General features: G+C 37.5%; 1 protein-coding gene across 1 annotated transcript in view; it reads right to left on the bottom strand.

The window, feature by feature from the left end:
• Positions 1 to 27,500, bottom strand: part of Elp3 (elongator acetyltransferase complex subunit 3) — a 79,160-nt gene that overhangs the window by 19,218 nt on the left and 32,442 nt on the right. The window contains exons 10-14 of the mRNA XM_027926977.2: positions 22,259 to 22,452; positions 9,075 to 9,165; positions 7,015 to 7,080; positions 5,318 to 5,545; positions 4,220 to 4,301 (exon numbers count right to left, since the gene is read on the bottom strand). Coding sequence (XP_027782778.1) covers positions 4,220 to 4,301; positions 5,318 to 5,545; positions 7,015 to 7,080; positions 9,075 to 9,165; positions 22,259 to 22,452 — 661 coding nt within the window. The remainder of the gene's footprint in view (positions 1 to 4,219; positions 4,302 to 5,317; positions 5,546 to 7,014; positions 7,081 to 9,074; positions 9,166 to 22,258; positions 22,453 to 27,500) is intronic.

Here is a 27,500-nt window from a genome sequence, read left to right as displayed (position 1 = left end):
ATTTCCTGCTTATACATTATTCTACAAATTGGTCGTTCTTATGACACTGATTTACCCATTTCTACAAATAGGAAGAGATTATCTTCTTAGTCTGAAGCAAATTAATCCCATGTGGAGAAGTCATCTGGAGAAGTAGGGAGAAACTGGTCTTCCTCTGAAGGTGAAGACCCAGCCAGCCAGAGCCCCTGGGCGCTCCTGAGAGGCAGCAGGGCACCTCACACCTTCGTTCCTCTGCTTGCCCCTCAACACCTGCAGCAATATTGATGTCATTTTTGTTTTATTTAACAATATTCACAGTTAAAAATTATGGTCAACTTTAAAACACACTTTATTAATACCATTATATGTAGAATGAATATACCTAAAAAACTCCTCTAAAGAAGTACTTCTTTTGACTTTGATAAATGCAGAAGTTTTCAATTTTCTCATACAGATTAAAGGTAGTACTATTAGGTCTTTTTTTTTTTTTTTTTAAAGATGATCAGCTATAAAACATTGAGTGTATACCTATAAATAAATAAAATATACTGAGTTATATTTATTATACACTATAAATAAAATATCCTGAGGTAATACAGATAAAAAGCAATTTTGTTTCTTAACAGGGAAAGCAAGAATATAGTCATTCTGACTAGAGATTCAAATGAGATCTACTGTGCAGTTAATATTGTTTAGAGTTAGAACCAAAGGTCATAAATCTAAACTAAGAAAATCTTCTGGCAAGATGAAGGGAAATTAAAATGAATCTGAACACAATTTAAAAAAATTGTACATAGTGCAGTACTTTTACAGACAGGGTAACCAAAATGATAAATGATTCTGTCTCTTCTTTACTCAAGTTATCAGTTATGCCAAGAGAGAACATCTAGGTCACCACTGTGTATGACCTACAGGAAAGCTGGCAGACCCAGAACAAGGATGGATTTGCACATTAAGGCCAAGGTCAGAGAAAAATGTAGGCCAAATAGGTCACAAAGTGTCACCAGCTGTGACCAACATTAATATATGTCCATGAATTGCAAACAGGATTAACTACCCATGGGAGACTTCAGCATCATCATTGTCATCATCAAATGCCCAACCTACAATGGGACTCAGATTCCTATTACTGATGAAATTCAGGTCCTCTAACATGCTCTCAGAAAAATAATCTACTTAAACTATAATCAGGAAAACTTAAGTGGTCATGTTGAGGAGTAAAGAAGTGAAGATTCTAAGGGACAGAATTCTAGATAGGTAGAAATGTACAAGATATCCTAATTCATTTGCTTTTAATAAGAAAATAAAGGCCCATGGAGATCTAGTAAAATTATCCTAGGTCACAAGGAGGGCCACTGGCAAAGCAGGAATGGAATCCTGGCCCCCTGCTCTTCCCAACCCCCATCACTGTCTCTTTTTGAATGCTAGCTATAATCTAATGGGGCACTGTGAATATAATGTAGCCCATAAACACCAGTACTATCATAAAGAGGTTTTCATTATAAGGACTGACATACAGAGACTAATTGCTTGACTTTTTACACAAATTAAAACACACACACTCACTTCTCATAATTATTCTTAAATCATAAGAACCAAAATCAAAGTAAAGAAACATGTAAAGAAAAAGAACACTGTACATAATAAACACTCCTTCCGGTTCTGAATAGTCATCTCAGGTGTCTGAGGAGAAACCTGAACAGAACAGTAATATATTGCTAAACTGGAGAAATTAAACCCAACATCCACAAAGCAGAAGTTCTAGGTGTTTTCACTAGAAGGATAACCAGAGCTTGAGTCAAACAGAAGAGTCAAGGCCTATGTGGTTCTCTACAGGGATCAATGGTGGGGCTCCCAGGCCAGAGTGACACCCGCTTTGTCCTTTTTTGGGAAGAACTAGAGTTCCAAGTGGGCATTCCAGGGCTCTTCACCTAGAATCCCACCGGCCAAAAGAAACCCCCTGAGCCGCACGCAGCAGAGCTGCTGTGCTAGCTGACAAGGGGAGGCTCTTTCCTGCTACCACGGAGGCCTCTTGTTATTTTACAAAGTCTCCATGAGGGTGATTTAAAACTGAGCTATCATTTAGATTTGGATAAAAAGCTGGAAAGAGGACAGATGCTGATTTCCACTAGGAAAGACACCCTGCTCGGAAAAGCAGAAACCGATCTGAGGCTCTTATGAGCCACTGGATGTGACCTCAGGCAAGTCAGGGGCCTGAAACATTTCAAAGAGAGACAGATGTCATGAAGACAGATAAAATAATGTCCAGCAATGATGGAACATGGACACTCTTCAGCTTTAAAACTGATTAGGTTCCCACAGACACCAGAAAATCATGCAACTGCGTATCAGTCGCTCCCTATCAGTAGTGCAGTGCTGCCAGGGTCACAGAGTCACCCCCACCGTGATGACTGGGGAAGGACATGTGGAAGCGAACACTAAAATCTTGCTACTCAAATGTATTCTGAAGACAATGACCAGAGGTATCACTCAGGAGTGCTCAGAAACGTAGGTCCTCACTAAGGAGTCTGGATCTGCATTTCAATAAGCTTTCCAGGTGATTGCTAAGCACAGTCAAGTCCCAGAGTTCTTTAATGAAAACACTGACGGTGCTCTGGCAAAAAGACTCATGGAAATTTCAGGTGTTATCAACCCTACAGAGATGCACATGCAGAATGGGTTCAGTCAGTGTGGCCCTATCCTGGTATTATCCACAGGTAAAATGGCTGAGAGGTAAGCACTTTTTACTACAGGTATCAGTATCAGGTGAGCCTCAATTAGACATCTTCTTTGTGTAATTAAGGTAACAGAGAAACATATATATAGCTAGAAATGGCAAGAAATGCTCTATTAACCTGGATAATACCAAAAGTCACAGCCAGACTAAATGACCAAGTGTACCTGTATGATTACATTTTCATAATTATAATCATTAAGACCTGGGAAAGGGTATTGATTTAATGATTGGCAAAAACATTGATTTTTTTTTTTAAACCTCATTTCAAATTTCATTTTCAGAAAGACTGTTTTCTGCAAAAGTGTGGTTAGCTTTTGGAATGTGGTAGTCTGATGGGAAAACAAAATACCACTGAGGAAAAATAATCTATATTGATCCTGGCTTTCACTATTTTGGCTCCTACTACGAATCAGCCACTTTCTGTAGGGATACAATCCTGAAGAGTAGAAATGAAAGAGTGTGCATTCACATCAGAATTTCCTTTTCACGCCCCTTTCCCCAGTACTTGATGTCCTGGTTAAGGAACAGGGAAGTTCCTGATGAGGTTCAGAATGCACTACCCCCCGACAGGTGATTTGGCACTGAAAATTTTAAGCTGAAAAAAAGATAAGAAAATAGCAGGTACAGGAAGGCCTCTCTGACCTTCCCCTACCCTTCTCCCCTGAAGCAGAGGTAAGGCCCTCCCTGAATTGGGGAATAGGAGCATCCTTACCTCTGAATGAACAGGGCTTGCTAAGTGCCCCTGCCCCGGTTTCTTACCGTTAGCTCATTCTCCCTTGTCCAATCATTTCCCCATGACTTTCCAATTTAAATCAAGTACCTAGTATCAAAACACTATATCAAGTAGCTAGTATAAAAACTCAGGCTTAATAATTTATTTGGATCTTCATTTCCTTATGAAGGCTCCTGTGTTCTGCAAAATTTACACTATATAAATCTGTATGTTCTTTCCCTATTAATTTGTCTTTGCTGGTTGAATTTCAGATCCAGTCAGGGAACCGAAGACAGTTGAGGAAAAGTTCGTCCTCCCCTGTCCAGGAATGAATCACTGAGGACAGTACTGAAGGAGCAAGAACACTGCTTTTACCCATCTTACACTGACAACTGAGGCTCCATTTTAATTTTCTGAACAACACTGATAATCTCCACACTGATTTAAATTTTTCTTGAATCCATATCATCAAATTCCATTTCCCCAGACAAAGTAACTGGGCACAAAGCACAAGAGAGATGCTGACCACAATGACCAGTGTGAAAGATGGCAAAGAAGAGAGGATGCTGATAACTGGCTCTGCACTCTCAGAGAGGGAGCATTTCTGATAGTTCCAGTTCACCAAACTGCTTCCATGATTTTTCTGAGTGTTTAGGCACAAGTCTCTCATTGTCAGTCCTAATTTTAAACATAGTAATCATAAATGGGGCAAGAGAGCACTGAGGTAGACTTCATAGTGCTACCAAATTTAAAATGTGGATGAATCACGAATTTCTCCTTCCCCAAGTTACCTGAAATAACAGCTATTTTCCCAGATCCGTGTTCTTCTCGAGCTATTCTTTCTGCCTCCTCCATCAGCAGCATGCCAAATCCCTAGAAGGAGCAATAAAGAGGTTGGGGGATTAAGAAGGGAGGAAGTCCATCAAAAGAAGTCCACAAAACAAGAAGGTTACAATTTTTTAGTTGCTAAAAAATCTACTTACGTGAGTAAGAAAGAAGAAACCATTCAATTATACCAATACTTGACAGCTGACAGGTGGAAAAGGTTTAACTTTCCAACTAGAGCTACCAAATGGTATTCTGTGGAGGATATAATCTAGTCACAGCAAGGGGACAATGCCTCACAAGAGCCACATCTTTTTAGGTAAGTTCTAGGCAGTCTCCAGATGACGGAAGTCTGGGGCTGTAAGTCTGATTTGTCATCCCTCCACTTTCTAAAGTGGTTTAGAAATCAGGCAAGGTCCTTTACTTTGCCAATTGTGGGGCTTACCCTAAATCCACTATTGGCACTTTTAACACATTTTTCTGAATTTTAAAGAGTGAGTTACTAATTTTAGGTTGGGGTCAGAACAGGGGTCCACTGAATAAACTACAGCTTGCCATTTTTGAAGGGCTTCACTGTTCCTTATGTGCTTTCACGTCATCCTCTCACTTGAGTGCACAGTTGACTCATAAAATTGCCAGTATTATGAGTTCTGACTTCCACAAGCAGAAATTTCACATGGTTCAATCTGATATGTTCAATTAGCTGAATCTGTTTGTCCTTCCTTTTGCCCCATCACTCACCAGAGGGAGCAGTGTGGAGGGAAAACATGGTGGAACAACTGAAATGCTGATTCTTTTGTTCTTACTACTCCCCTTTCCCCTTTCCTCTGCCTCCAACACCATTCCTTTTCTCTTTTCCTACCTTGGGCAATTTCTTTTCTTTTTTAATATATATTGTTTGAGTTATTGATGAACCTTTATTTTATTCATTTATTTATATATGGTGCTGAGGATTGAACCCAGTGCCTCACACATGCCAGGCAAGTGTTCTACCACTGAGCCACGACCCCAGCCCTTGGGCAATTTCTGAATTATAAGCCAAACAAAACCAGAATACAGGATACCTGATGCTGAAATTTAGTAGGATCCCGGCTGCTCACAGGGACTACACTTCCATACACATGCAGTTCCCGGACTATGGACACACCTCCACCCAACTCAAAACGGAAAGTTTCCTCTGAGCACTTTCGTAATCGCAGGAGGCCAATCAGAATGTCTTGATCAGGATCTTCATATGACAAGAATGTTTCCCAGCCTCCATTTGCAACATAATCTCTCCTTACCAATTCAACCTATTGATCAGAAAGTGCACAAAAATATTTTTCAAAATTAAAAACCAAGTTCATTTTTATAATCGTATGTATTTATTTAGGCTAATATTCAGTTAGGAAAAAAGAATGAATCATTGCTAATTATGTTCTTTTTACTGGTCTCCTCTCAAACAGTACCAATAAATAAGAGTTCATGCCTTGATCATGAACTGTTATAAATGGAAAACCATTTAACAAATATTTGAAGTTAATTAACCTGAGATTCTTCCAGAAACCCAGCTCAGTTAATGCTTCTATGTATTTAAATCTTTGATCTTCCATGAATAGTCTCTAAGGTAAAATTACAAATCATGTCTTAGGAGCACTTGTTTAGTTCCAAATTCTCAGATGTTCAGTGGTTTCCTTTTCTTTTTCTTTATGGTACTGGGGATTTAACCCAGTGGCACTTAACCAATGAGTTACATCACAAGCCCCCTCCCCCTTTTTTAAAAATATTTTTTTACTTGTCAATGGATCTTTATTTTATTTATTTATGTGGTGCTGAGAATCAAACCCAGTGCCTCACGCATGCCAGGCAAGCGTTCCACCACTGAGCCACAACCCCAGCCCCATCATGAGCCCTTTTTGAGACAGAGTCTTGCTAAGTTGCTGAGGCTGGCTTTGAACTCAAAATCCTCCTGTCAGCCTCCCAGCTGCTGGGATTACAGGTGTGCACCAACACTTCTGGCAGTGGTTTAATTTTCTAGATCTTACTTCCTCCACTAGAACCTGTTGCAGGGGATGGGGGTGATCCCTTGTATTGTGATGAGGTTTAAGAAAGTATGACATCTCACAGAGCTCTTAAATCGTACCTAGTTATGGAACAATTATATTAAAGAAAGTTCAATCACTGGGCAGAAGCTTTTACGGCAAGTGTTGTGGTGGGAATCTATAAAGAGTTATGACTCTTCAACTCACTGTACAAATGGCTCTGGTACTTTGCATAAAAATGAGCAATATGTAATGATATGCATATACCCAGAAATCTACACGTTTGGATATAGGTACAGCATCTATTCATTTGCTTATTCCCCAATTGGCAAGAGTTGATAAGCTCTACCAGAAGGTAGCCACTACAGATGTGTGGCTATCTACATTTGAATTAATTCAATAAAACTAAACCTTCAGTTCCTTATTTGTACTAACTGCATTTCAAGTGCTCAAAAGTCACATTTGACTAGTGGCTACCATATTGGACAACTCAGATCACAGAACATTCCCTGTACTGCAAGTAAATTCTGATAGACAGTAGTGATCTAGAATAAGATGCAGTCTTGTTTTTCCTAACCTGGCTCTTCTATAATTCAGTTACCTTCATATTTGGCTTTCCTAGCTTGACATCTGTATCTAATCTTCAGTTATTTTCTGCTCTGAGTTATTCATTGACTTTTAGGACTTGGTACTCTCTGTAAGACGGTGGGGGTCCAGGCTCGGCAAAGACATAAACTGACCTGATAGGGCCGTACTTTGTGATGAATTTCTTGGATTCCAACCTCTCTGGTTCTCACATCTCGACACTGCAAAAACAAAAACAAAAATAAAAAAAATCAGGCAGAGATTGGAGGAGAAATTAAATTCACAAGTAATTCATTGTTTATTTAAACTTCTCTTATTTAAGCCAAACCCTGGGCTGAAAATTAAGTTTGGATACAATTTACACTGAGATAAAGTAACTGAACTTAAAAAGGCCCATCTTTAATAAATTTGAGAATGGAGGAAACCGGAATGACAAATTTATGAATTTGTATTGTTTTACTTTTAAACTAAATTTAGACTTTAATTTTGCTCAAGGGATATAACTATTATGTTCCTCTGACTTAAGAACCAACTACAACCTATTGTATTAATATATTTCTGAAGGACTGTGACGTGTGAAATTCCATGAAGAAATAAGAGTTCATTATTTAGTTTTCAAAAAACAAAGCTCCTTCCAGTTAGGAAGGAAACCCCAGGAAGCAGCCAAGATAATATTCTGTTGATGCAGACTGCACAGCAAACAGGTTATCACTCCCTGTAATTACTGATCTACTCAATATGTACTCCTGTACAGCAGCTTGTATGTGGATGTGTTATAGTTACATGTTCTCGATGAACACTGCTATTGCTTTCTTGCATGCTTTTTTTTAAAGGCAGAGATAGTCTGTGCTTACTTTCTGGGAAAGTCGTTGCCTATGGGTACTAGGCATCTTTGACTCTGATTGAATACTAGTCTTCAGACTCAATCTCAGTCTACTTAATGAGCTAGCGAGGCAGGAAGGGTTAAAGAAGAGGAACGGACAAGGACATTGTCAGTCACCAGGCCCTGCAGTGCCCTCAGCAGCGGTACTCTTAGAAGCCAGAGATGTAGAACAAGGACGGCTGAAGAACAAGAGTAGGCACACAATCTTGTTTAATCACTCTAAATGCATTTACTTCTTTTCTAGAACTTAAAATTATTATTATTATTATTTTTTTTGTAGAATAAGCCAATGTTGTTTACAGACTTTCTTTGGGCAAAAAATCTTCGGAAAAATTTTCTTTTCTTTTCTTTTTTTTTTTTTTAAAGAATTTTAATATTTAGTTTTTAGTTTTCGGCGGACACAACATCTTTGTTTGTATGTGGTGCTGAGGATCGAACCTGGGCCGCACGCATGCCAGGCGAGCGCGCTACCGCTTGAGCCACATCCCCAGCCCCGGAAAAATTTTCTTAATAATTATTTGAGAGAAAATACAAACTATCTTAGGCAAGTCCACAATGTGAAATTCTTGGAACAGAGTTTCTCAAAGCATGGTCTAGGCTTGAACTGTGCATGAGAGCCAGGTACAAAGTGCAGTGGATGCCTGTGCCACATCCCCACCCACTGAATCCAAATCTCTGAAGACAGAACCAGCCACCAGTGCCTTGGGTAGACCCACTCCTGTTCTCTCTTCAGCAGCTCTAAGAAGTATCTAGGGCACTGAATTTCAAACCTTCCTCTGACTTAAGAACCAACTACAAGGAGAGAGACTGTTAAGTTACAAATTCCTCTGTTCTGCCAGCGCCAGCAGAGAGGAGGTGATTAGTAAACATTTGTAAAATAATAAGTGACTTAAATAAACATGGATGGGGTGAAGGAGCAGGTTATGTGGGGCAACAGCACTGTTTGGTAATTATTTCCTACACATAATCCTTGTTTCTTCAAATTTCTTTTGGGGAACCACATCTTATTCTTCTACAGCCTGAACACCTAATACTTTAGAAGAAAAATGTTTTTGAAAGCAGGAGTTGAACACATAGTTGGCAATCAAAGCAGGTAGGAAAAACAACCATTCAACTGAAAAGCCTACAGAGGAAGGCAGAGGAGATGATGGACAGAGTGCAGCCTTCACTGCTGTGTGCTTCCGCTCCCAGGTTACACAGAACACCTTCAGTGCATGCAGGTGTCCTAACCTGCCTGGTAGGAGCAGTCTGTAAGAGGACTGTCACAGAGTGTTTGCCTGTGAGGTTCCTTTTTCCTCAACAGTGATGGACTGACAGCCAAATCACTCTCACCTGTATTCCAAGGTCCTTCATTCTCGCAAACGCCAGCTCCCTCAGGTTGCCATGCTCCACTCCTGAGCTGACCAAGGGCATGGGAATATCTCTGCAGGAGAAAAACATCAGCTGTAGCAAAATATGAATCCTTTTCCATCACAGTAAGACAGGGGTATTAAAAAAACAAAAAGCAAAGAAAAGAAGCAAAAAACCTATTTGCTTATTCTTCAATTTGTTTTGTTTTAAAATATTTTATTAGTTTTTAATGGACCTTTATTTATTTATATATGGTATTATATTATAAGCACTCGACCACTGACCCACAACCCCAGCCCCTTGGTTTTTTTGCTTTTATAAAATCTTAGACACTGTATCTTTTATATACTGATTTTTTTTTTTTTTTTTCTCCAGGAGGGTGTTGGGGCGACTAAAATGGAACTCACAATTTCAGTTTTTGATTGACATCTCCTTGATGCCTGGCACTTTATACCAATGCTAGGAATTAAAGTTTATCTCTTCTCATCTTTAGGCAATATGCTGTTCTTCTAATGAGTCACTTCTAATTTCAAATGAAATTAGAAACAGACAAGAAAACAGGCTGAATATCAAAATCAAGAAGTAGAATCAGAGCTGCCCTGTACCTCAGTTTTCCATCCATAAAACCAGTTTTCATCAACTTCTTGGTTTTCTGTGAGAGACATCTGATAGAAATCATTTTATAATATCACAAAGTACAAAACCAAGCCCAAAAGCCTAATAACCATTAGTACAGATTTTTGGCTGAAGAGACATTTGTACTAAATAAAACAAGAAATATTTTTTTTTTTTAAAAATAAACTTCAATTTGTTTAATGAGGAGAAATAGCAACTTCTATTAATGCACTGCTTTATAGCTTACACTTTCCCACATAGTAACTGAATGACAAAAGTAACCAGGAAGCTCAAAAGCCCAGTAATAATTGGTCTCAAAGAATATTTTTTCACCTCATTTCACAAAAATCGAAATTAGAAGTGATGCATTAGAAGAATATCATATTGCCTAAAGATGAGAAGAGATAAAATTTAATTCCTGGCATTGGTATAAAATGCCAGGTATTAAGGAGATGTCAATCAAAAACTGAAATCATGAGTTTCATTTTAGTCATCCCAATACACCCCTGGAGAAAACAAAAAAAAAATAAACAACAACAACAACAACAACAAAAAATCAGTATATAAAGATACAGTATCTAAGATTTTTAAAAAATAAAAATAAACAAAAAAACCCCAAATTGAAGAATATGCTTAGCACATCTGCTTTCTATTCAAAGACAAACCTCAAATTTGTTTTGTCTAATATTTGGTTGATCAGAAGAAAGATGAAAGAATAGTCAATTATCTTCTATTCTCATGTTGCTTTTGAATAGTCTCAATTTTCACCTGTCTTCGTATGTTAAATACAATTAGCTAATTTATCTACTTGATTCTAATAAGATATTCCTTACTCACAAGTATCAAAAGCCAATCAATTTGCACAATGAGCTATACACAATTAAGTTTATTAGGCTCTGGAAGCCAGGAGAGTTTTCATAAAACACTATAAAGACAAAGAGGAATGGGGGTTCAAAGTGAGAGTGATATTACACACACACACACACACACACACACACACACACATGTGATCAAGTTTTATAGTAGAGTGATATAATAGTATATGTGGTTGACATATAGGTTTTAGTGAAATAACTTTCTATTTTCGGAAATATAATTCCTTAAAATCAAATATATTTTAAAGTTAGTAATCAGATGAAACTGAATGAAAGCTATTAAGGTAAAAAGTATGTTTTAGCAAGGAATATATATATGTTTATATATATATATATATATATATATATATATATATATATATATATATGTTTATATATATATAAGTAAATATATATTGCTTTAAATATTTTGCTGTTTCATATTATATATGCCAAAGGTAAAGTCCTCTACATGTCCTTTTTCACCCTTAAATAGTTTATATGAATATATTAAACATAGAAACTATACATCATGCAAATAAACACAGAACACAAGAAACATCTGTAGCTTGGAGTAAATTTTCAAATGTTTGTTATTATAGTGGTGTGAAATTAACCTGATAAATCAATGGCAACTACACATTTGTGTCTTGCTATTCATGGTAGTAAGGTGTTAAACCTGCTATGAACACTGACTAGATGACCCTGAAGCACTGCTCCTGGGGAATGCAAGGGTTGGGTTCCTGTGTGCCCCTCAATGCTGTCTTCAACTGACCAGGACTTAACTTTGTTTTACGTGTGCCTCTGTTAAAGGCACCTATCTGGCACACAGCTGACTCAATAACATGAACTTGTTATCATAGCACTATAACTCATGCCTCAAAGAAGCCCACTTAACACACATTTTTTTTCTTGAAGGCACATGAAGATGGCATGTTAAGAACAGGGGAATGTAAGTAGAAAGATGGAAATCCAAATAAAAAACTAAAAATAAAATGTTAAGAGATCCAAAATACTGAAACAAATAAAGAATACATTTCATGGGATTATGAGTAGTAGATAGGGTTGAGGGAAAAAAAAAAAATCTTTGAGCCAAAGAATATATCAACAGAAACTTCAAAAACTGAAAAGAAAGAAAGAAAGAAAATCCAAAGACTGTGAAACAACTACAAAAGATGTACTTATGTGCACTGTGAGAATAGAGAAAAGAACAGGGGAAATATTTGAACAATAATAAAATAATTTCTCCAAATTAATGTCAGACATTGAACTACAGATCCAGGAAGCTCAGAGAACACTAAACAGGACAAATTCTCCCAAACCTACATGTAGGCTTGCCACTTTCAACCTACAGAAAATTGAATTTAATGAAAATGTCCTGAAAGAAGCCAGAGGGGAAAAACACTACCTACCAAGGAACAAGAATTATATCTAACTTCTCTTTAGAAACCATGCAATCAAGTATAGAGTGGAGCAAAATATTTAAAAACCATTAACTTAGAATCCTGTTTTGCATGACATCATCCTTCAAAAGGATAAAAGTGGGGCTGGGGATATAGCTCAGTTGGTAGAGTGCTTGCCTCACATGCACAAGGCCTGGGTTAAATCCCCAACACCACAGGTGGGGAAAAAAGGGGGTAAAAGAGAAGTAAAGACTTTCTCAAACAAAAATTGAGGGAATTCATTGCTAATTGATCTGTTTCACAAGACATATTATAACGCAACTACTAAATAAAGTAAAAAAAAAGAAGTACAACTGATATAGTAAGAAAGAAGAAATGATGAAATTGCATAAAAAGATCAATTAAAACCATAAAAGGCAGAAAAGGAATGGAAAACAAAAATAGGAGCAAAGAATAAGGGCAATAAAATCAGTGTTTAGAGGAAAAATTTAAGCATTGAAAAGAAGGGGAAAAAAAATCTGTTTCCACCTTAGGAAATGAGATAAAGAGCACATTAAATTCAAAGTAAGCATAGGAACAGAAATAACTAAAATTAGAGCAGAAATCAATGAAATTCCAACAGGAAATCAATAGAGAAAACAAACAAAACTGAAAGCTGGCTCTTTGAGAAGATCAATCAAATAAATCAACATCTAGCTAGAGTAACTGATGGGAAAAGAGGAGGGCAGAAACGACTATCAGAATGAAAGAGGGGGCATCACTAACAGATCCTGTAGACATTGAAAGTATAAGGGAATTCTCCATGCGCTGTGGTTTGGATACGGCTTGAATGTGCCACAAGTTTCCACTGTGATTGGAGGCTAGGTCTGGGGAGTGGAACTGGGAAGTGGCAGAACCTTAAAGAGGTGGGGCCTTGTGGAAGTTAAGGCCATTGGGGTGTGCCCTTGGGTGGTAGTTCTCCCAGGAGGAATATCAGAATGAGCAAACCTGACCCCATCTGGTTCCAGATGTTCCCACACATACTCCTGCCATTGCTCTCTACACCATGAGGTGATGCAACCAAGGATGGCCTTATAATGAGCCAGTGTTCTGCCACTGCCTCTAGATCCTGTCGCTATACAAACTAAGACATTTGTGTATGTGTATCCACATTTATATGCACACACATAAATATATATGTAACTACTACATATATATAAATTTGAAAATCTGCAGGGTTACTGATAATTCCAATGCTAAATTAGCACCTCAGGGATCTTTTCAGTCTTCCACTTTTAATGTTCAGAAATCCCTTCAGATAGTGAGAAAGAAGTCTCTCATTATCTTCAGCACATTTACTGATCTGATAAATCAAGTAACTTATCTGTTCAATGTAACAAATCTTCCAAGACCTCCAGCTTCATCTCTGCACTCCTGCTTTACCTCTGGCTGTGTCAGAAGCCAGGAACACAGTGTCAGCCACCTCTGTGGCACTGCTTCCACAGGCAATGGGAAGGCAAGAGAAAATGGACTTGACAAATATATATATATTTATATTTTTTTTCCTTTTTTATTTATATATGACAGCAGAATGCATTACAATTCTTATTACACAGAGCACAATTTTTCATATCTCTGGTTGTATACAAAGTCAAATATATTTTAACAACAAACTAGTGTTTTTTAAAAAGACATTAGGGCTGGGATGTAGCTCACTGGTAGAGCACTTGCTTAGCATGTATGAGACCCTGGGTTTGATTCCCAGTATCACATTAATAAATGGCACAAAAAAATTCAAGATAAGTAAACTCTCTTTATAAGAGAGTGTTGGTACCCAGCAGACTGCTACATAACTTGTGGGACAGTACAAAATGAGAATACATGGCCCCTGATTAATTCCAAGATGGTGATGGTACAGCATTAAGCCAAGTGCAAGACCCACAAAACTGCACAGGGCACATGTTCTTGAGGCTGGCCCTGATGACCATAGAGGACCTGGTGACAGAGGGATTTACAATGATGCTGACAGTTCATTTATGTCCTTAAATTTATGTTTGTCACTACAAAAATGAAAAATGTCTTTAATGGTCTTTGGCAGTGACATGCCTAGAGTATACCAGATGGAAGTTTTCCTTATTAAGAACAGAAATGTGGCAATTGCCATTTTAGTGAAAAAGTCTTTTTTCATTGAAACCAAGGGAAAACAATTCTACATAGGCTGAGCATCTTCTACATGCAAAATACCACGTGAAGCAATCCAGACCATATACTCAGACACTGTTACAATCATCCAGGAATTCAAACCCAAAGCAAGATTACTCACCATTTGAAATTACTATACCCATCTAGGTAGGAGTTAAAATTAGTTTTGGGTTTCTCGATTTAATTCAATCTAGTTTTGCTTTCTCGGCTTTGAGAGATTACATATGAGAATATTCTTTTTCTAATCCTATGGGTAACATCTCCAGCTTGGAGGTGCTGATATTTGCAATTTGCTTATCACAAACCCTTCAAAGTGATGTCTAGAGCTGTTTTTGTCTGAAGTTTCTCACTTTTCTGGCATGTTTTGGTTGCAAATTGGTATTCCTATTCTAATGCCTCACAGTGATTTAAATATCATATCAAGGCAGACAGCTGTCGAACAGCCTGTGGGCAGCAGCAGTTTAATGTGGCTCCATCATGTGCCTGGACGAATTTTTACACTTAATCACTGAATGCACCCTTGGGAGCTAGAATATAGAATCTCCTATAAGGATGCTGCTTCATAAAAATACCCAGAAAGATGTCATTGACTCACTTGTCACGAAATTAAAAAGTGAGAGGAAGGAGAGACAGGCATGCTGTGGAAAATAACCAATTAAAAGCATCAAGTAATCTATTAGAAAATACAGTAAACAAATGAGAGAAATAACATTACATTCTCACTTGATCATCTTCCTGTCCTTGGTTCCTTTAGACACTGCCTGAAAAACAATTCCCCTCCCCAGTCAGAAGGACCTGACTCTGCTGATCTCAGCCTCCACCACTCCTCTGCATGTTAGCTTTCAGTGTCCATTAACTCTTTCCTTGTTACTAGTATTTCAAAATTCACCCTCCAGATCTGGGTACAAGTTTCTTTCTAGGTGTTCAGACACAACAAATTCTCACTATGTCCAAGTGCAAATTTTAAAAAATCTGAAATGAAATAGAAGGTTTTTAAACAGATATGACACTGTTTCACTAGAACACAGACATCCAATTGTTCTTAAGTGCTAATAGTACTATATAAATGTGGATGTGGCCTTTTGATTTCCCAGTTTCCAGGTGAGAGGAGAGAATTCAAAATGAGGGGCAGCATTATGAACTTTTATGAGCTATCTCCATAAAAACCACCATTTTTATGATCCAAACTCTACGACTGGCAAATTCAATAGAATCAACTGGTAGAAGAAGCAATACAACTTTTACAAGGTAAAAAAAAGTTAATCCTTGCTCATACTAGGAAAATACATTAACACCATTAATTAAATAAAATTAAAAATATAGGGATCCGTTGTAGAGGATGTGATAAAACCATTAACTATTTACTCTAAATTGGTATAAACTCTTTGGAAAATCTTACCAATTTTGTCAATACACATAGCAAAAATTCATATTTACTTATACTTTGCTTGTATTAGAAAATTATTATTATTTTTTTAAGAGAGAGGGAGAGAGAGGGGGGAGAGAATGAGAGAGAGAGAGGGGGGATTTTTTTAAATACTTATTTTTCAGTTTTCGGCGGACACAACATCTTTATTTTCTTTTAGGTGGTGCTGAGGCTGGAACCCAGCGCCCCACGCATGCCAAGCGAGCGTGTTACCGCTTGAGCCACATCCCCAGCCGCAGAAAATTATTTAAAAAGAAAAAAGATGCTTAGATCCTTCCCCAGTAGGAATTCTCATAGATGATAGTATTGTAAGTACAGCAGTAAAAAGTTGCATGCACATAAATTTTAGTGGAAGCTAGGATAATAACTTTTGCAAAAGTAAAGAAACAGATATTGAGGGGGAAAAAAAAAAAAACCTAACTAAACCCTCTAGCTTCATTTGCTCTTAATGGACTTTAAAAAAATCTCTACTTTTGGAGGCCACATAGCTGGAGGGTGCATTATTAGTTTCCCACTAGCTCTACTCTCTCTCTCACCTCTGATGGGTGGATTAAGATGACTAACAGTTGCCTAGGTTACTCTTTGGGATCCTGAAAACCGCTTTTGAGGAAAACACTGACTCTTCACTTGGGCCTCCAGGTTTTCCACAGGTGACTAAATGGGAGGGAAAGGCGTGGATCTTGGCCTCCATGTTGAGTCTGTTTCCTTTATTGCCTTAACTTTTGTCTACTCAGGACTGCACATAGACACATTGATCATTTAAGATGTGTCATGTCCAAAACTATAATATATGGTTAACTAGACCTAGATTTGCCTGGTCTTCCCTGGTTCCCTTGAGACCAAAGACACCTATACTATCATGAGCAGAAACACCAGACCATGAAAGGCCCAGTAAATACATGAGTACCCCTTCCCTTTACTGGCCTGTCCCTCTCCTTCCTTATTCTTATCCTCCGTTGTAGCCCCTCAACCCCATGGAATTGAGAAGATGATTTGTGAGCAAAGCTCCCTCTTCTCCATTCTCTGGCCACTGAATAAAGGAATAAAGCCTTTCTTTCTCCCTAACATTGTCTCTCAAATGGGCATTAGTTTTGCTATCGGATCAGTCTCTGAACCTGGGTTAGGTAACAAAACCCAGAAGAAACCTAAATGTCTAACAATGGGAATATTTACTGGATGAGAAAAATGTAAATGACAGACTATTATGCTGTCTTTAAAATTATAACCATGAAAATTATTCTAAATCTTTTTTTGCATTTCAGAATATTTTAATTGTAAAAACTGTACATATACATGGGGTACAATGTAATGTTTTGATACATGTATACATCATGAAAAGATCAAATCAGGGTAATTTAGCATATCCACCCCCTCAAACATTTATTATTTCTTTGTGATGAAAACATTCAAAAACCTCTCTTCCTATAATCTTAAAATAGTTTTTTTAAAACTATTATTTCCCACTGTGCAATAAAACACCAGAACTTATTCCTCCTAATTTTGTACCAATTTCTTTCTACTCCTTGCCCCCAAACTCCCCAGATTCTGGAAGCCACTGTTCTATTCTGTGTTTCTGTAATGTTAGCTGTTTTAGATCTCAAAAATGAGGGATATCATGCAGTATCTGCCTTTCTGTACCTGGTTTATATCACTTAACATATCTTTAATAAGAACTAGAATGCAAAAACACAAATAGCATATTTGCCAGCATATAAAATGTACTGCCATGTAATAAGATGCATCCTAATCATACAAGAAAATTTTTGGAAAAATAACATGAGCTTGTCGTTAACACATATATTGAAGTAGTTTTTTAGAATATATATATATATATTTATCCATATGACCAGAAGGGAGGAAGAAAATATAAATTCTGGATATTAGTAGTATATTATAAACTGTTGGAAATAAAGGATAAGAGGACACGATTAAATAAGAAATGTATGGAGGTCACCTGACAGTAGTACACAGCAGAAACACTTGGCTCTAGGCATTCACTAGTAAATGAGATCTTCAGGCTACCTTGGCACTGCACAAGCCTAGTCTAAAATTTCAGTGATTACTGAGCAAAAAGCAAGTCAGAGTATAAGTTAAACGTGAATCATTTTTTAATGTAGTGTAGTCATCCCTCATTTTCTGTGAGGGACTGGTTTCAGGATTCCCCATAGATAGTCCAATTTGCAGATGCTCAAGTCCCTCATATCAAATGCTGTGATATACAGATGTATAACCTCATGTAGACTTTGAATCATCTCCAGATGGTTCTGATGCCTAATATAATGTCTATGTAGATAGCTGTTATTCAGTATCATTTGGGGAAAATGTCAAGAAGAAAATTCTATACGTATTCATTACAGATAGTTTTTTCCCCCATATGAAAGGCCAACTATATATACAAAGTAAATCATATATATATATATATATATATATATATATCTCAGAATATAATAAATATGAATTCCTAGATAGCACCTTTAACAGTTCAGCAATATCCAGTGCAAAACATCAAATAATATATTTGAAGGAATTCTTCTCATGATGCCAAAAAGCAAATGCTCTATTGAATAACAGTCTACAGTAAACTACATTAAAAAAAAACAACCAACCCAATGAATTCTAATGTAAACTTGTGTAACAATAAATATAAGTTATATTAAGAGCATCAAAAATATAAAAAATAAATTGGACAGCACTATAAAGATTTTTTTGTCTTTGTACTAAACATTCTAGCAAAGGATCACCTTTAAAGTTAAGTCGCTGGTCAGCCCAAAGTGTGAAAATCCAACCCTCACAGCTGGACTGCAGGACTGGCCAGCACACTTGCTGTTAGTCATCACTCTCTTCAAACCAGACCCGCCCAGGACATTACTAACTTCACACTTTTAAAAAGACTTCACACTACCTCTTGCTGCACCACCCTCCTTCAGGTCTTAGCTCACCCCTGTATCTGTGGATCAACCTCACGTCTGGGTACACCTGGCAGCACCTCCCTCAGATGTTTTAGCTGAGATCTGCTGCCTTTGTTCCTCAGAATCCTTGTTTTCTCAATCATGGGTGGGCCAGGATAATGACTCTAGTAATATTTCACAGTGTCTGCAAAAATAAGCTTTTATGTCTCTGTTACTCTTGACTTGCTGGTTGTAGCAGTGAGAAATTTCAAGCTGAAAACTTTAGAGGGAAAGAGCACACTCTCTCCTGTGATCCACGCCAGCCACACTGGGAAAGACTGGATCTCTGGATGTCTATTCTGTGAAAGCTGCTGTCACGAAGTGTCCTCACTCTTCTCTGGTAATACACGTCAGTTAAACATCAATGACCTTTTTCTTTTGTCTCTACTAATGCTATTTATTGCACCTTTGTTTCCTTCTGCGGAAACAATTTTTTTGAAAAAGAAAATTTCAAAGTCACAGAAAAAATGCAAGTAACTATTTTCCTGAACTATTTGAAAGTAAGTGGTGAATGACATGTACCAACACTCTCAGAATACTTTAAGCATTTCCTACAAGGATATTCTATTACAAAGCGACAAAACAACCATCTCAATCAGGACATTAACATTGATTCTTCCCTACTGTCTAATCTTTGACTCCATTTGAGTTTCTTCAGGATTTCAAAAAAGTTCTTTACAGCAAAAGCACCCAGTTCAGAAGACTGTATTGTAACTGTCAAGTTTCTTTAGTCTCCAAAATGGAACCAAATGCCCTGATTGTAATACTTTCAAAATGACAGGCCAGTTATTTTTTAGAATATTCCTCCATTTGGGTTGTCAGTGCTGCCTCCTGATTAAATGCAGGGATGGACTTCTGACTGAAGAACACAGAGGTGACACTGTGTTCTCCACCTGTCCTAGCAGGTGGCACATGACTCTGCTTTACACAATTTCTGATAATGTTCACTGTGATCAGCTGTCAAGTTATTCTTTCCACTTTGTTTTTAATATATTGTGTGTACAGTCAATTCTCATCAGGTTAATAGGCAGAAAGTAATTGGTAGGTAATTATGTTCTTCAAAGTTACCACCAACACCAAAGAAGAAAACCCTGAGTCACTGATGCTATGGAAAATAGAGCGTTGGATTCCTGTGAGCCTTTGGCCACAATATGTCTGTCATTCGTTAATACATAATCTTGCTCTATGTCTTTCAAGGCACTTTATTTAAATGTATACTGTGACTGAATATCATATATTGTGGCTTTATATTTACTGAACTCATGGCCAGCAGCTCTGGACCAAGTTTTCCTCTCCATAAGGCAGAGCACCGTCTTTCTGCATTCAGGAGCAATAGACAGGACTTTAACTCTGTTTGGGGGCTGTTTTAAAGAGCAAATCCCTAATAAACTGGACGAAATTTTTAAAAATGTAGCCCTAAGTAAAACTATAAAAGGAACACCAGATCACAGTGTGAGAACTAGAAAAGGAAGACAGAGCATTGCCTTGTTTGACCTTGGCTGAGAACGTGTTTGGGGGTGACTCAATTTTTTCACTGCTCTTCATGTCTGAGAATAATTTGTGGCCAAAGAACTGCAAGTATTGATTTTGAGTCACAGATTTTATCATCAAGTAGGCAAATATGCAAATATGGAATCTGCTTATACTTAAGATTGACTGTTGATATTATGTTCTTGATTCACACTTAGAAATCATTGATTTCATTAGGTACATCACTATGGACTCGTGAATTCTTATTTTATTTAGTTGGTTGTAATCTGTTAATATCAATGCTTATTTTGCTGTTCAAATTTGGCCAATGGGAGCCCTCAAGTTGGCTTCCTCATCACTCTTTGAACACTTCTTTACTTCCTGGCATAAAAGGTTCTAGGTTCATCTTGTACTTTCCTTGCCCAAGGGCTACAATCAGCCATTTCTCCAAGGAGCTCTAGCTCCTTTTAACTGAGCAGGATATTTATAAACCAAGATCTGGAAACTGGCATGCTCACTGCTGTAAACCCACCTTGGACACACACTGTATTTATTGTTATTTGTTACATTTGTATCTACTTATATGTTGAGAACCATGAGTTCACACCTGTACCTTCTTTCCAAAATCACAACATTCACTTGAATTTTCTTCTTTTTCACATGTGTAACTGCTTTCTCAGATAAAAAATTGAACATCTATCTAGGCTGGGTGTGGTAGTGCACTCCTGTAATCCCAATAGCTTGGGAGGCCGAGGCAGGAGGATTGTGAGTTCAAAGCCAGCTTCAGCAATTTAGCAAGGTGCTAAGAAATTCAGTGAGACCCTGTCTCTAAATAAAATACAAAATAGGGCTGGGGATATGGCTAGGTGGTGCCCCTCAAGTTCAATCACTGGTATCCGCCCCTACCCCCCTCAAAAAATTGAGCACCTATCATCCTTAATATATCTACTCATTTGATCAACTCCCCTAAGTAACCAATCTTTTGTGGCTATCCCCTCTTCTTTGTACTGCTCTCCCCACCAGAGACATCCTCCATACCCTGCTCCACTATGACACTGTACCGACTGGCTCTCTGGGGAGTGAAAGCCCCGTGCACCATACACACTCCATTAGCTTGCTCCACGCCACTGCCTGCTCTGCTTGAGGCACCACACCCGCCCCCAAAGATCCCCCCAACATGTGGACGCCTACGTTGCTTGGGCCCATCTAATGTCTTTCTTACTGAATTTTTTCAGAAGGGCTAAAAAGAAAGGAAAAGACAATATAGGTGATCTTAATAGCCAACTTTTCTATGTACTATCTCCTGAATATTTTCCTGTTATATTTCTAAAAATAAGAGATCATACAGGCAATTTAGAACCTAGAATTAGGCTACTGATTTACAAATTTTGAGAAATCAATACGCTGTACCAAAAGTACAGTGTAAATATCCTTTGACCCATTAAGAGAATCCATTATTTTATTTGTACTCTTAATAATTTTCCTTAAGTAGCTGATAACTTTTCTTTCCTTAAGTAGCCTGTTCTTAGCTTTCATAGTTCCACGTTACCCATGACATGATTTGGTGCTCAGGGGCTGGCTGTGCTCCCATTTACCTGTCACCTTTGGCCTTAAACGTATTATAGGGGAACATGGGCAGTTTTTGGCAGGGTGGGGGGGAATGTATCATAATGACTAAAAAAGTTCAGGAATAACTTTGTTAGGTACACAGGTAACTTTACAGTGTCAAAACTTTTTTCAATATTATAATCCTAGTTTTTAAACAATTATTAAAGGTATACAACTGTAAATGGTTTACTTTTTCTCTGCTCAGAAGAAACAAATCATCTTACTTTCTTCCTGCCATCAAGAATTGCCATCTGTTCTCCACGTACACATGAACTATCTATGCAGAACGACACAGCTTCCTTTTCTTGAGGCTCCAGACATGGCTACGCTCCTTCTCGCATTCCCGTTACATCATCCACACTAAAGCAGTCCTGCCAGAGGAAACCTGCACGCTGACCATAAGCTCCTTAGATGTACATACCACGCCTACTGGCCTTCATGACACCATCTCCGGGCTTATGAACAAATGGATAGATGAATAAATAGGTACCAACAGTGTGGCTGGGCATGTTGTGCTTTGGCTTCCCTTCCTCTCTACTTACACAGAGCATTCCAGATATTTAAATTAAAAAAATCACCCTCAATATGAAATCAGACTATTTCTATTAGAAATTATTAAGATAGTCACCAATTATTTTGGGAATAAAAGACAACACCCTACCTCTGCACTCGGTACACTCGAGTCCATGGAGGCACAAGGGCTAGGATTCGAGCCACCAGTTCAATCAGGTCACTAGGAGAATAACTCTTGTATCTTCCCGATTTCCAAAGCTCGTATAGCCCAGTTCCACGGATGACCAGGGTAGGGTAGAGCTTCAAACCATCAGGACGAAAAGCAGGGTTCTCAAAAAACTCCTGTGAATACAGAACACAACTGATTCTTCCATTTCTTATACAAGCATCACCCAGGGTGCAGTCTCAATCCTGGACCAGCTTCTCGCACACTCCAGCAGGCCCCGAGGCTGCTCTTCATTTCTGTACATGGACAGGACAGGAACTCATTGTTCCCTCAGCCCCCCTCCTGGAGCAGAACACATGTGTGCTGGACCAGGGGTCTACTCATCCATCCACATCTATGGCTGCCATCTAATCTCAGGCCCTTTACCTTTGCAAAGGCAATTCCCTCTGACTGCAAAGTTCACCGTTCTTTTCATCCAGCTAACTTCACGTCTCAGCCTGGCGGCTACTCATCAGAGGCCTTCCTGACCTTCAAACACTAGCTGCCCCACTTAAAAAAAATAATAATAATGAACTCTGTTTGTATTATGTCTTTTGTAACAGCATCATCCTGACAATTTATTTCATGTCTTTTATTTCCAGACTAGAGCCTTCTTTAATAATGCAATATATTTAATTATTTAAACTTTAAAAAAGTTTTCACAAAAACAAAGGATACAACAAAAAAGGAAAAAAAGGGAAGAAACAAAATTGTGACAAAGGCCATCTGGCTTATAAAAACCTACCATGTTTGTTACACAGCCCTTTATAGAAAAGTTGGCTCATCTCTAGATTAACTATTTCATCCTGTTTTTCAGGCCAATTAGCATCATCCTTAATTTGGGCTGCACACTGTCCATTTGTTTTCTGGACACTGAGTAATACATCTAATTCATCTGCTTTTGACATGGTCATGTTTTATACTACAACGTCCCCACTGGCTGCCTTATTTCTTTACTTGGATGCAGCAAGAAACATGAGGCATTCTCCTTGACATGACTTTGCTCTAATCTTGATTTTGCATGTTTTTAAAAAATCTTTTGTAACATTATTCTTGCAAAACATTCCATTGTTTAATTTTCTTTTAAAAGAAATGCAAGTAGAATTTTTGATATTTCTCATTGATTTGGCACTCAAAAATATTCTATTCTTTATGCACCACATGGTCTTATAGATATTCTTCTGTAATTTTCTCTATAACATATATTTTAAAGATTCATTAGGTGTTTAATATATAGTCTAGCCACCTAAAAACAGCACATAAGAAAGCAATCTCCACTTAGACAGAATCCACCTTTGAACATCAGGCTTCAGAAAACTACTTCAGGTTCCTGGAGACATGTAAACTGATAACACTCCTTTTGTAAAAATGAAGACAGATTCAATTGATTCTGGGATTTTGGTTAAACAGAAAATGTTAAACATATAAAATGTGTTTCTCTCCCTCCAAAACCATAATAAAATAACACCAAAGATCTTAAAGATGTATAAAGTTACAAGAATAAAGAGAGCAAAGGAGACAAGAGTGGGGAAAAATGATGGCAGCATATTTGTTGAAAACGGAATATGAATGGAAAACTCTAAACGGCTTTGCAAGTGAAGAAAACTACTAAGGAGATACTAGTGAAAGGCTACTCAGTCACACGAGAGTCCCAGAAAGGCTTAAAGATCAGAAGTACCAGGAACTGAGCAGGATGAAAGGAAGACATGGAAATAGAAAAGGGGCACCGGATCAGAGTCTGCAGAGAGGGATTTATCCCTTACTCCTGTACAGGCAGAAGAGAAGGTTCATTCCCTGGAGAGTTAGAGAGCCTCTGTACTCCAACATTCCAGGCCCAAAGAAAGGCCTGGGTGAGTGCCAAGGCTGACAATGGGAGGGAAGCCAACATATTTACTGGTGAAGCCTCTTCCCTGATCTGTGGATGCCAGCAGCCAATTTCCTGTGACTTATCCATACCACCCACCAGTCAATTAAGAACTGGAAAGTTCATCTCTGGATTTATCAAATGGTCCTACATAAGGGTTCAAGATACTGACATTAGGAATCGGAGTTTTATTCAGCCATAAAGAAGAATGAAACCATGCCATTTGTTGGAAAATGGATGGAAGTAGAAACCATAATGTTAAGTGAAATAAGTCAAAACTCAGAAGGCCAGGGTTGTATGATTTTGTTTACATGGGGAAGCTAGAGAGGAAAAGGAAAAGAAAGGTGGGAGTGGATTTCATGAAAATCAAAGAGAGATCAGTAAAGGAAAGGGACCAGAAGGTGAGGGGTGGAAAGGGAGGGGGGAAGTGCTGAGGAGTGATACTGGCCATACCATATTATTATATTGTGTGCATGTGTGTATATGTAACAACAAATCCCATCCTATGTACAATCATAATGTACCAATAAAAATAAGGGAAAAAATCTGAGTTACTGGAAAATATAAGCAGCTGTTATTATAACATATAGCTATAATCACTGTACTTACCATTATCTAAGAATGTGAAAAAAATAATTTCTGGGGTTCTACTACACAGCAGGGAGACCAAAGATAATGATAGTATATTATATAGTCCACAAAAGCTAGAAGAAAGGATTTTGAATATTTTTACCACAAAGAAATGATAAATATTTGAGGAGACACATAATATTTACCCTGACTTGGACATAATACAATGTATACTTATACTGAAACATGACATGTTATCTTAGAAATAAATGCAATTTTTAGGTGTCAATTTTTTTTAAAATGTGAATTTACAAGAAACTGATGCAAATGAATATGATTACACTCTTAGTGACACAGAACTGACCTACACAATAAGGTGTGAGACATAAGCCACTTCTTAACTAACACATGCAGCTTAACTACATCTTAGTGGGCTGGGCAGTGGTTGGATGGACCCATACCAGGCAAAGTGATTCATCCTCTGCAGAGATAAAATGTTGCAGACTTGTGCAATTACACAAGCAGACGCTTGACTTAGCAACCCTTCCTGTGGAACAAAACACATTAAAGGAAATACATCTGTGGTTGTTAATAAGGAATTCTGGGCAAATGTGACAAAGCAGGGGAAAAACATTTTTTTAAAATGCAAAAATCAGGGGCTGGGGTTGTGGCTCAGTGGCAGAGTGCTTGCCTAGCATATGTGAGGCCCTGGGTTCAATCCTCAGCACCATATAAAATAAATAAAACAAAGGTATTGTGTCCTTGTACAACTAAAAAATTTTTTTTAAAAATGCAAAAATCAGTGCCTATTAGGTCAGGATAAGTTGTGAATTTCAAATAGGCCAAACAAGATTTTCTAAGCAAAAAACCCAGAGTTTTGAAACTTTTCATGTAGTCTTTCTATTGGGTTTTCACAGAAAAATATACAAATCATAAGTGCACATCTTGACAATTTTTACAAAGCTTATAACTAGCACCTAGTCACTCAATTCAAGAAAAAGAACATTATCAGAATCTCACAACTCCACCTTATACCTATTTCCAGTTACCAAACAGGAAACAGTTACCAAACTTCACCCAAAGTTTCTGAGTTCACACGAATGGCTTTGTGTGCTAGGTAGTCTTCTGAATTTGACTTCCCGTGCTCAATCTTATGTTGAATAGAATTGGCCATGTTGTTGCATGAAGTTGTAATTAGTTCATTCTTATTTCCTCACATGATTACATCAATATTTATGGACTGTACTGCTAATGAACATTCAGGTAATTTGATGATATTATACACACTTCTGTTGGATGTACCTGTGGGAGATTTGCTGGGCCATGCAAGATAACATTTAGTTTTAGCAGATTCTGAACAGTTTTCTATCACAACCAAGATGGGGGATTATTAACAGGGATATCTGTGAATTAATGCAATCTTGTAAACAGGCTTCAGCTGTTGTCTAATAACTTGACAAATAATAAAATTAACTTTAAAAGGAAAGGAAGAATCAATAACTTTACATGTAACATAAAATGAACTCCACTTTCTGAACAGAGCAAAATAAAAGTATTTTTGTAGATGACATAACTTGATAAATATTGTCTTTTCTCTAAAAGGATATCCCTAAAACATACTTTCCTTGTTTAAAAATTCAAAGAAAAACAAAAGGCCCAACCAATCTCATTTCCCCAAACAAAATTAACATGGAACATGAAACTATCAGAGTAAACAAACAAACCAACAAACCTCAAAGTTACAGTTACATATTAAAATCCAAAGAACTGAAAGGTTAGAAGAAAACAGAAAGGCAGTCTTAAGCTCAGAAGCTAGAAAAAAAAAAAAAGATCAGTTTGACAAATGAAGGAAAAGATAAGACCACAATAGGTTGGAGAAAATACATGCAAAAAATATAAAAAAACGAGCCCATAATATCTTTACTGAAAAAAAATCATGAAATTAAAATAAAAATATTCATATCCTGGGTTGAGGATGTAGTTCAGTGGTGGAGCACTTTTCCAACGTGCACAAGGCCCTGGGTTAAATCCCCAAAACCCATGGGGGGAAAAAAGCATTCATATCCTAGTAGAATAATTGGTCAGAGGAGAAAACAATTCCAAAACATGAAAGACATGTAATTAGTAAATACAATCCAAAAATACAATTTAAGAATGTAAGTTTAAGTGGCACTTTTGTCCATTAAATCAACATATTTTAATAATTAACATATGTTAATTAACATATGTTAATTGTATTTTTGGATTGTATTTACTAATTACATGTCTTTCATGTTTATATATAGAAAATAAACACAAGAGGATTATTTGGGGAAAAAGGAAGTCCTACTGAAAATGATGCAAAACTGTTAGAAACCTCTGAAAAGCAACTGAGTAATACAGTGAGATTCTTAAAATGTTCGTACCTTCATTAGATAAGTACTCCAATGAATTTATCATAAAGAAATAAACCTAGCCAGGCACAGTAGTGCACGCTTGTAATCCCAGCAGCTCGGGAGGCTGAGACAGGAGGATCATGAGTTTAAAGCCAGCCTCAGCCAAAGTGAGGCACTAAACAACTCAGTGAGACCCTATCTCTAAATAAAATACAAAACAGGGCTGGGATGTGGCTCAGTGGTCAAGTGCCTCTAAGTTCAATCCCTGAAACAAAAGAAATAAACCTAAATGCTATAAAAAGTTATAAAGTTGTTTATCTGCATGGTTATTCATAATATCGAAAACTGGTAATGTCCTAAATTTTGAGAGCTTTGG

Source organism: Marmota flaviventris, chromosome 3 (assembly GCF_047511675.1).
Source record: "Marmota flaviventris isolate mMarFla1 chromosome 3, mMarFla1.hap1, whole genome shotgun sequence".
Classification (NCBI taxonomy): domain Eukaryota; kingdom Metazoa; phylum Chordata; class Mammalia; order Rodentia; family Sciuridae; genus Marmota; species Marmota flaviventris.
Note: the sequence above shows the minus strand (reverse complement) of the source record. Positions and strands in the feature narration are given on the sequence as shown.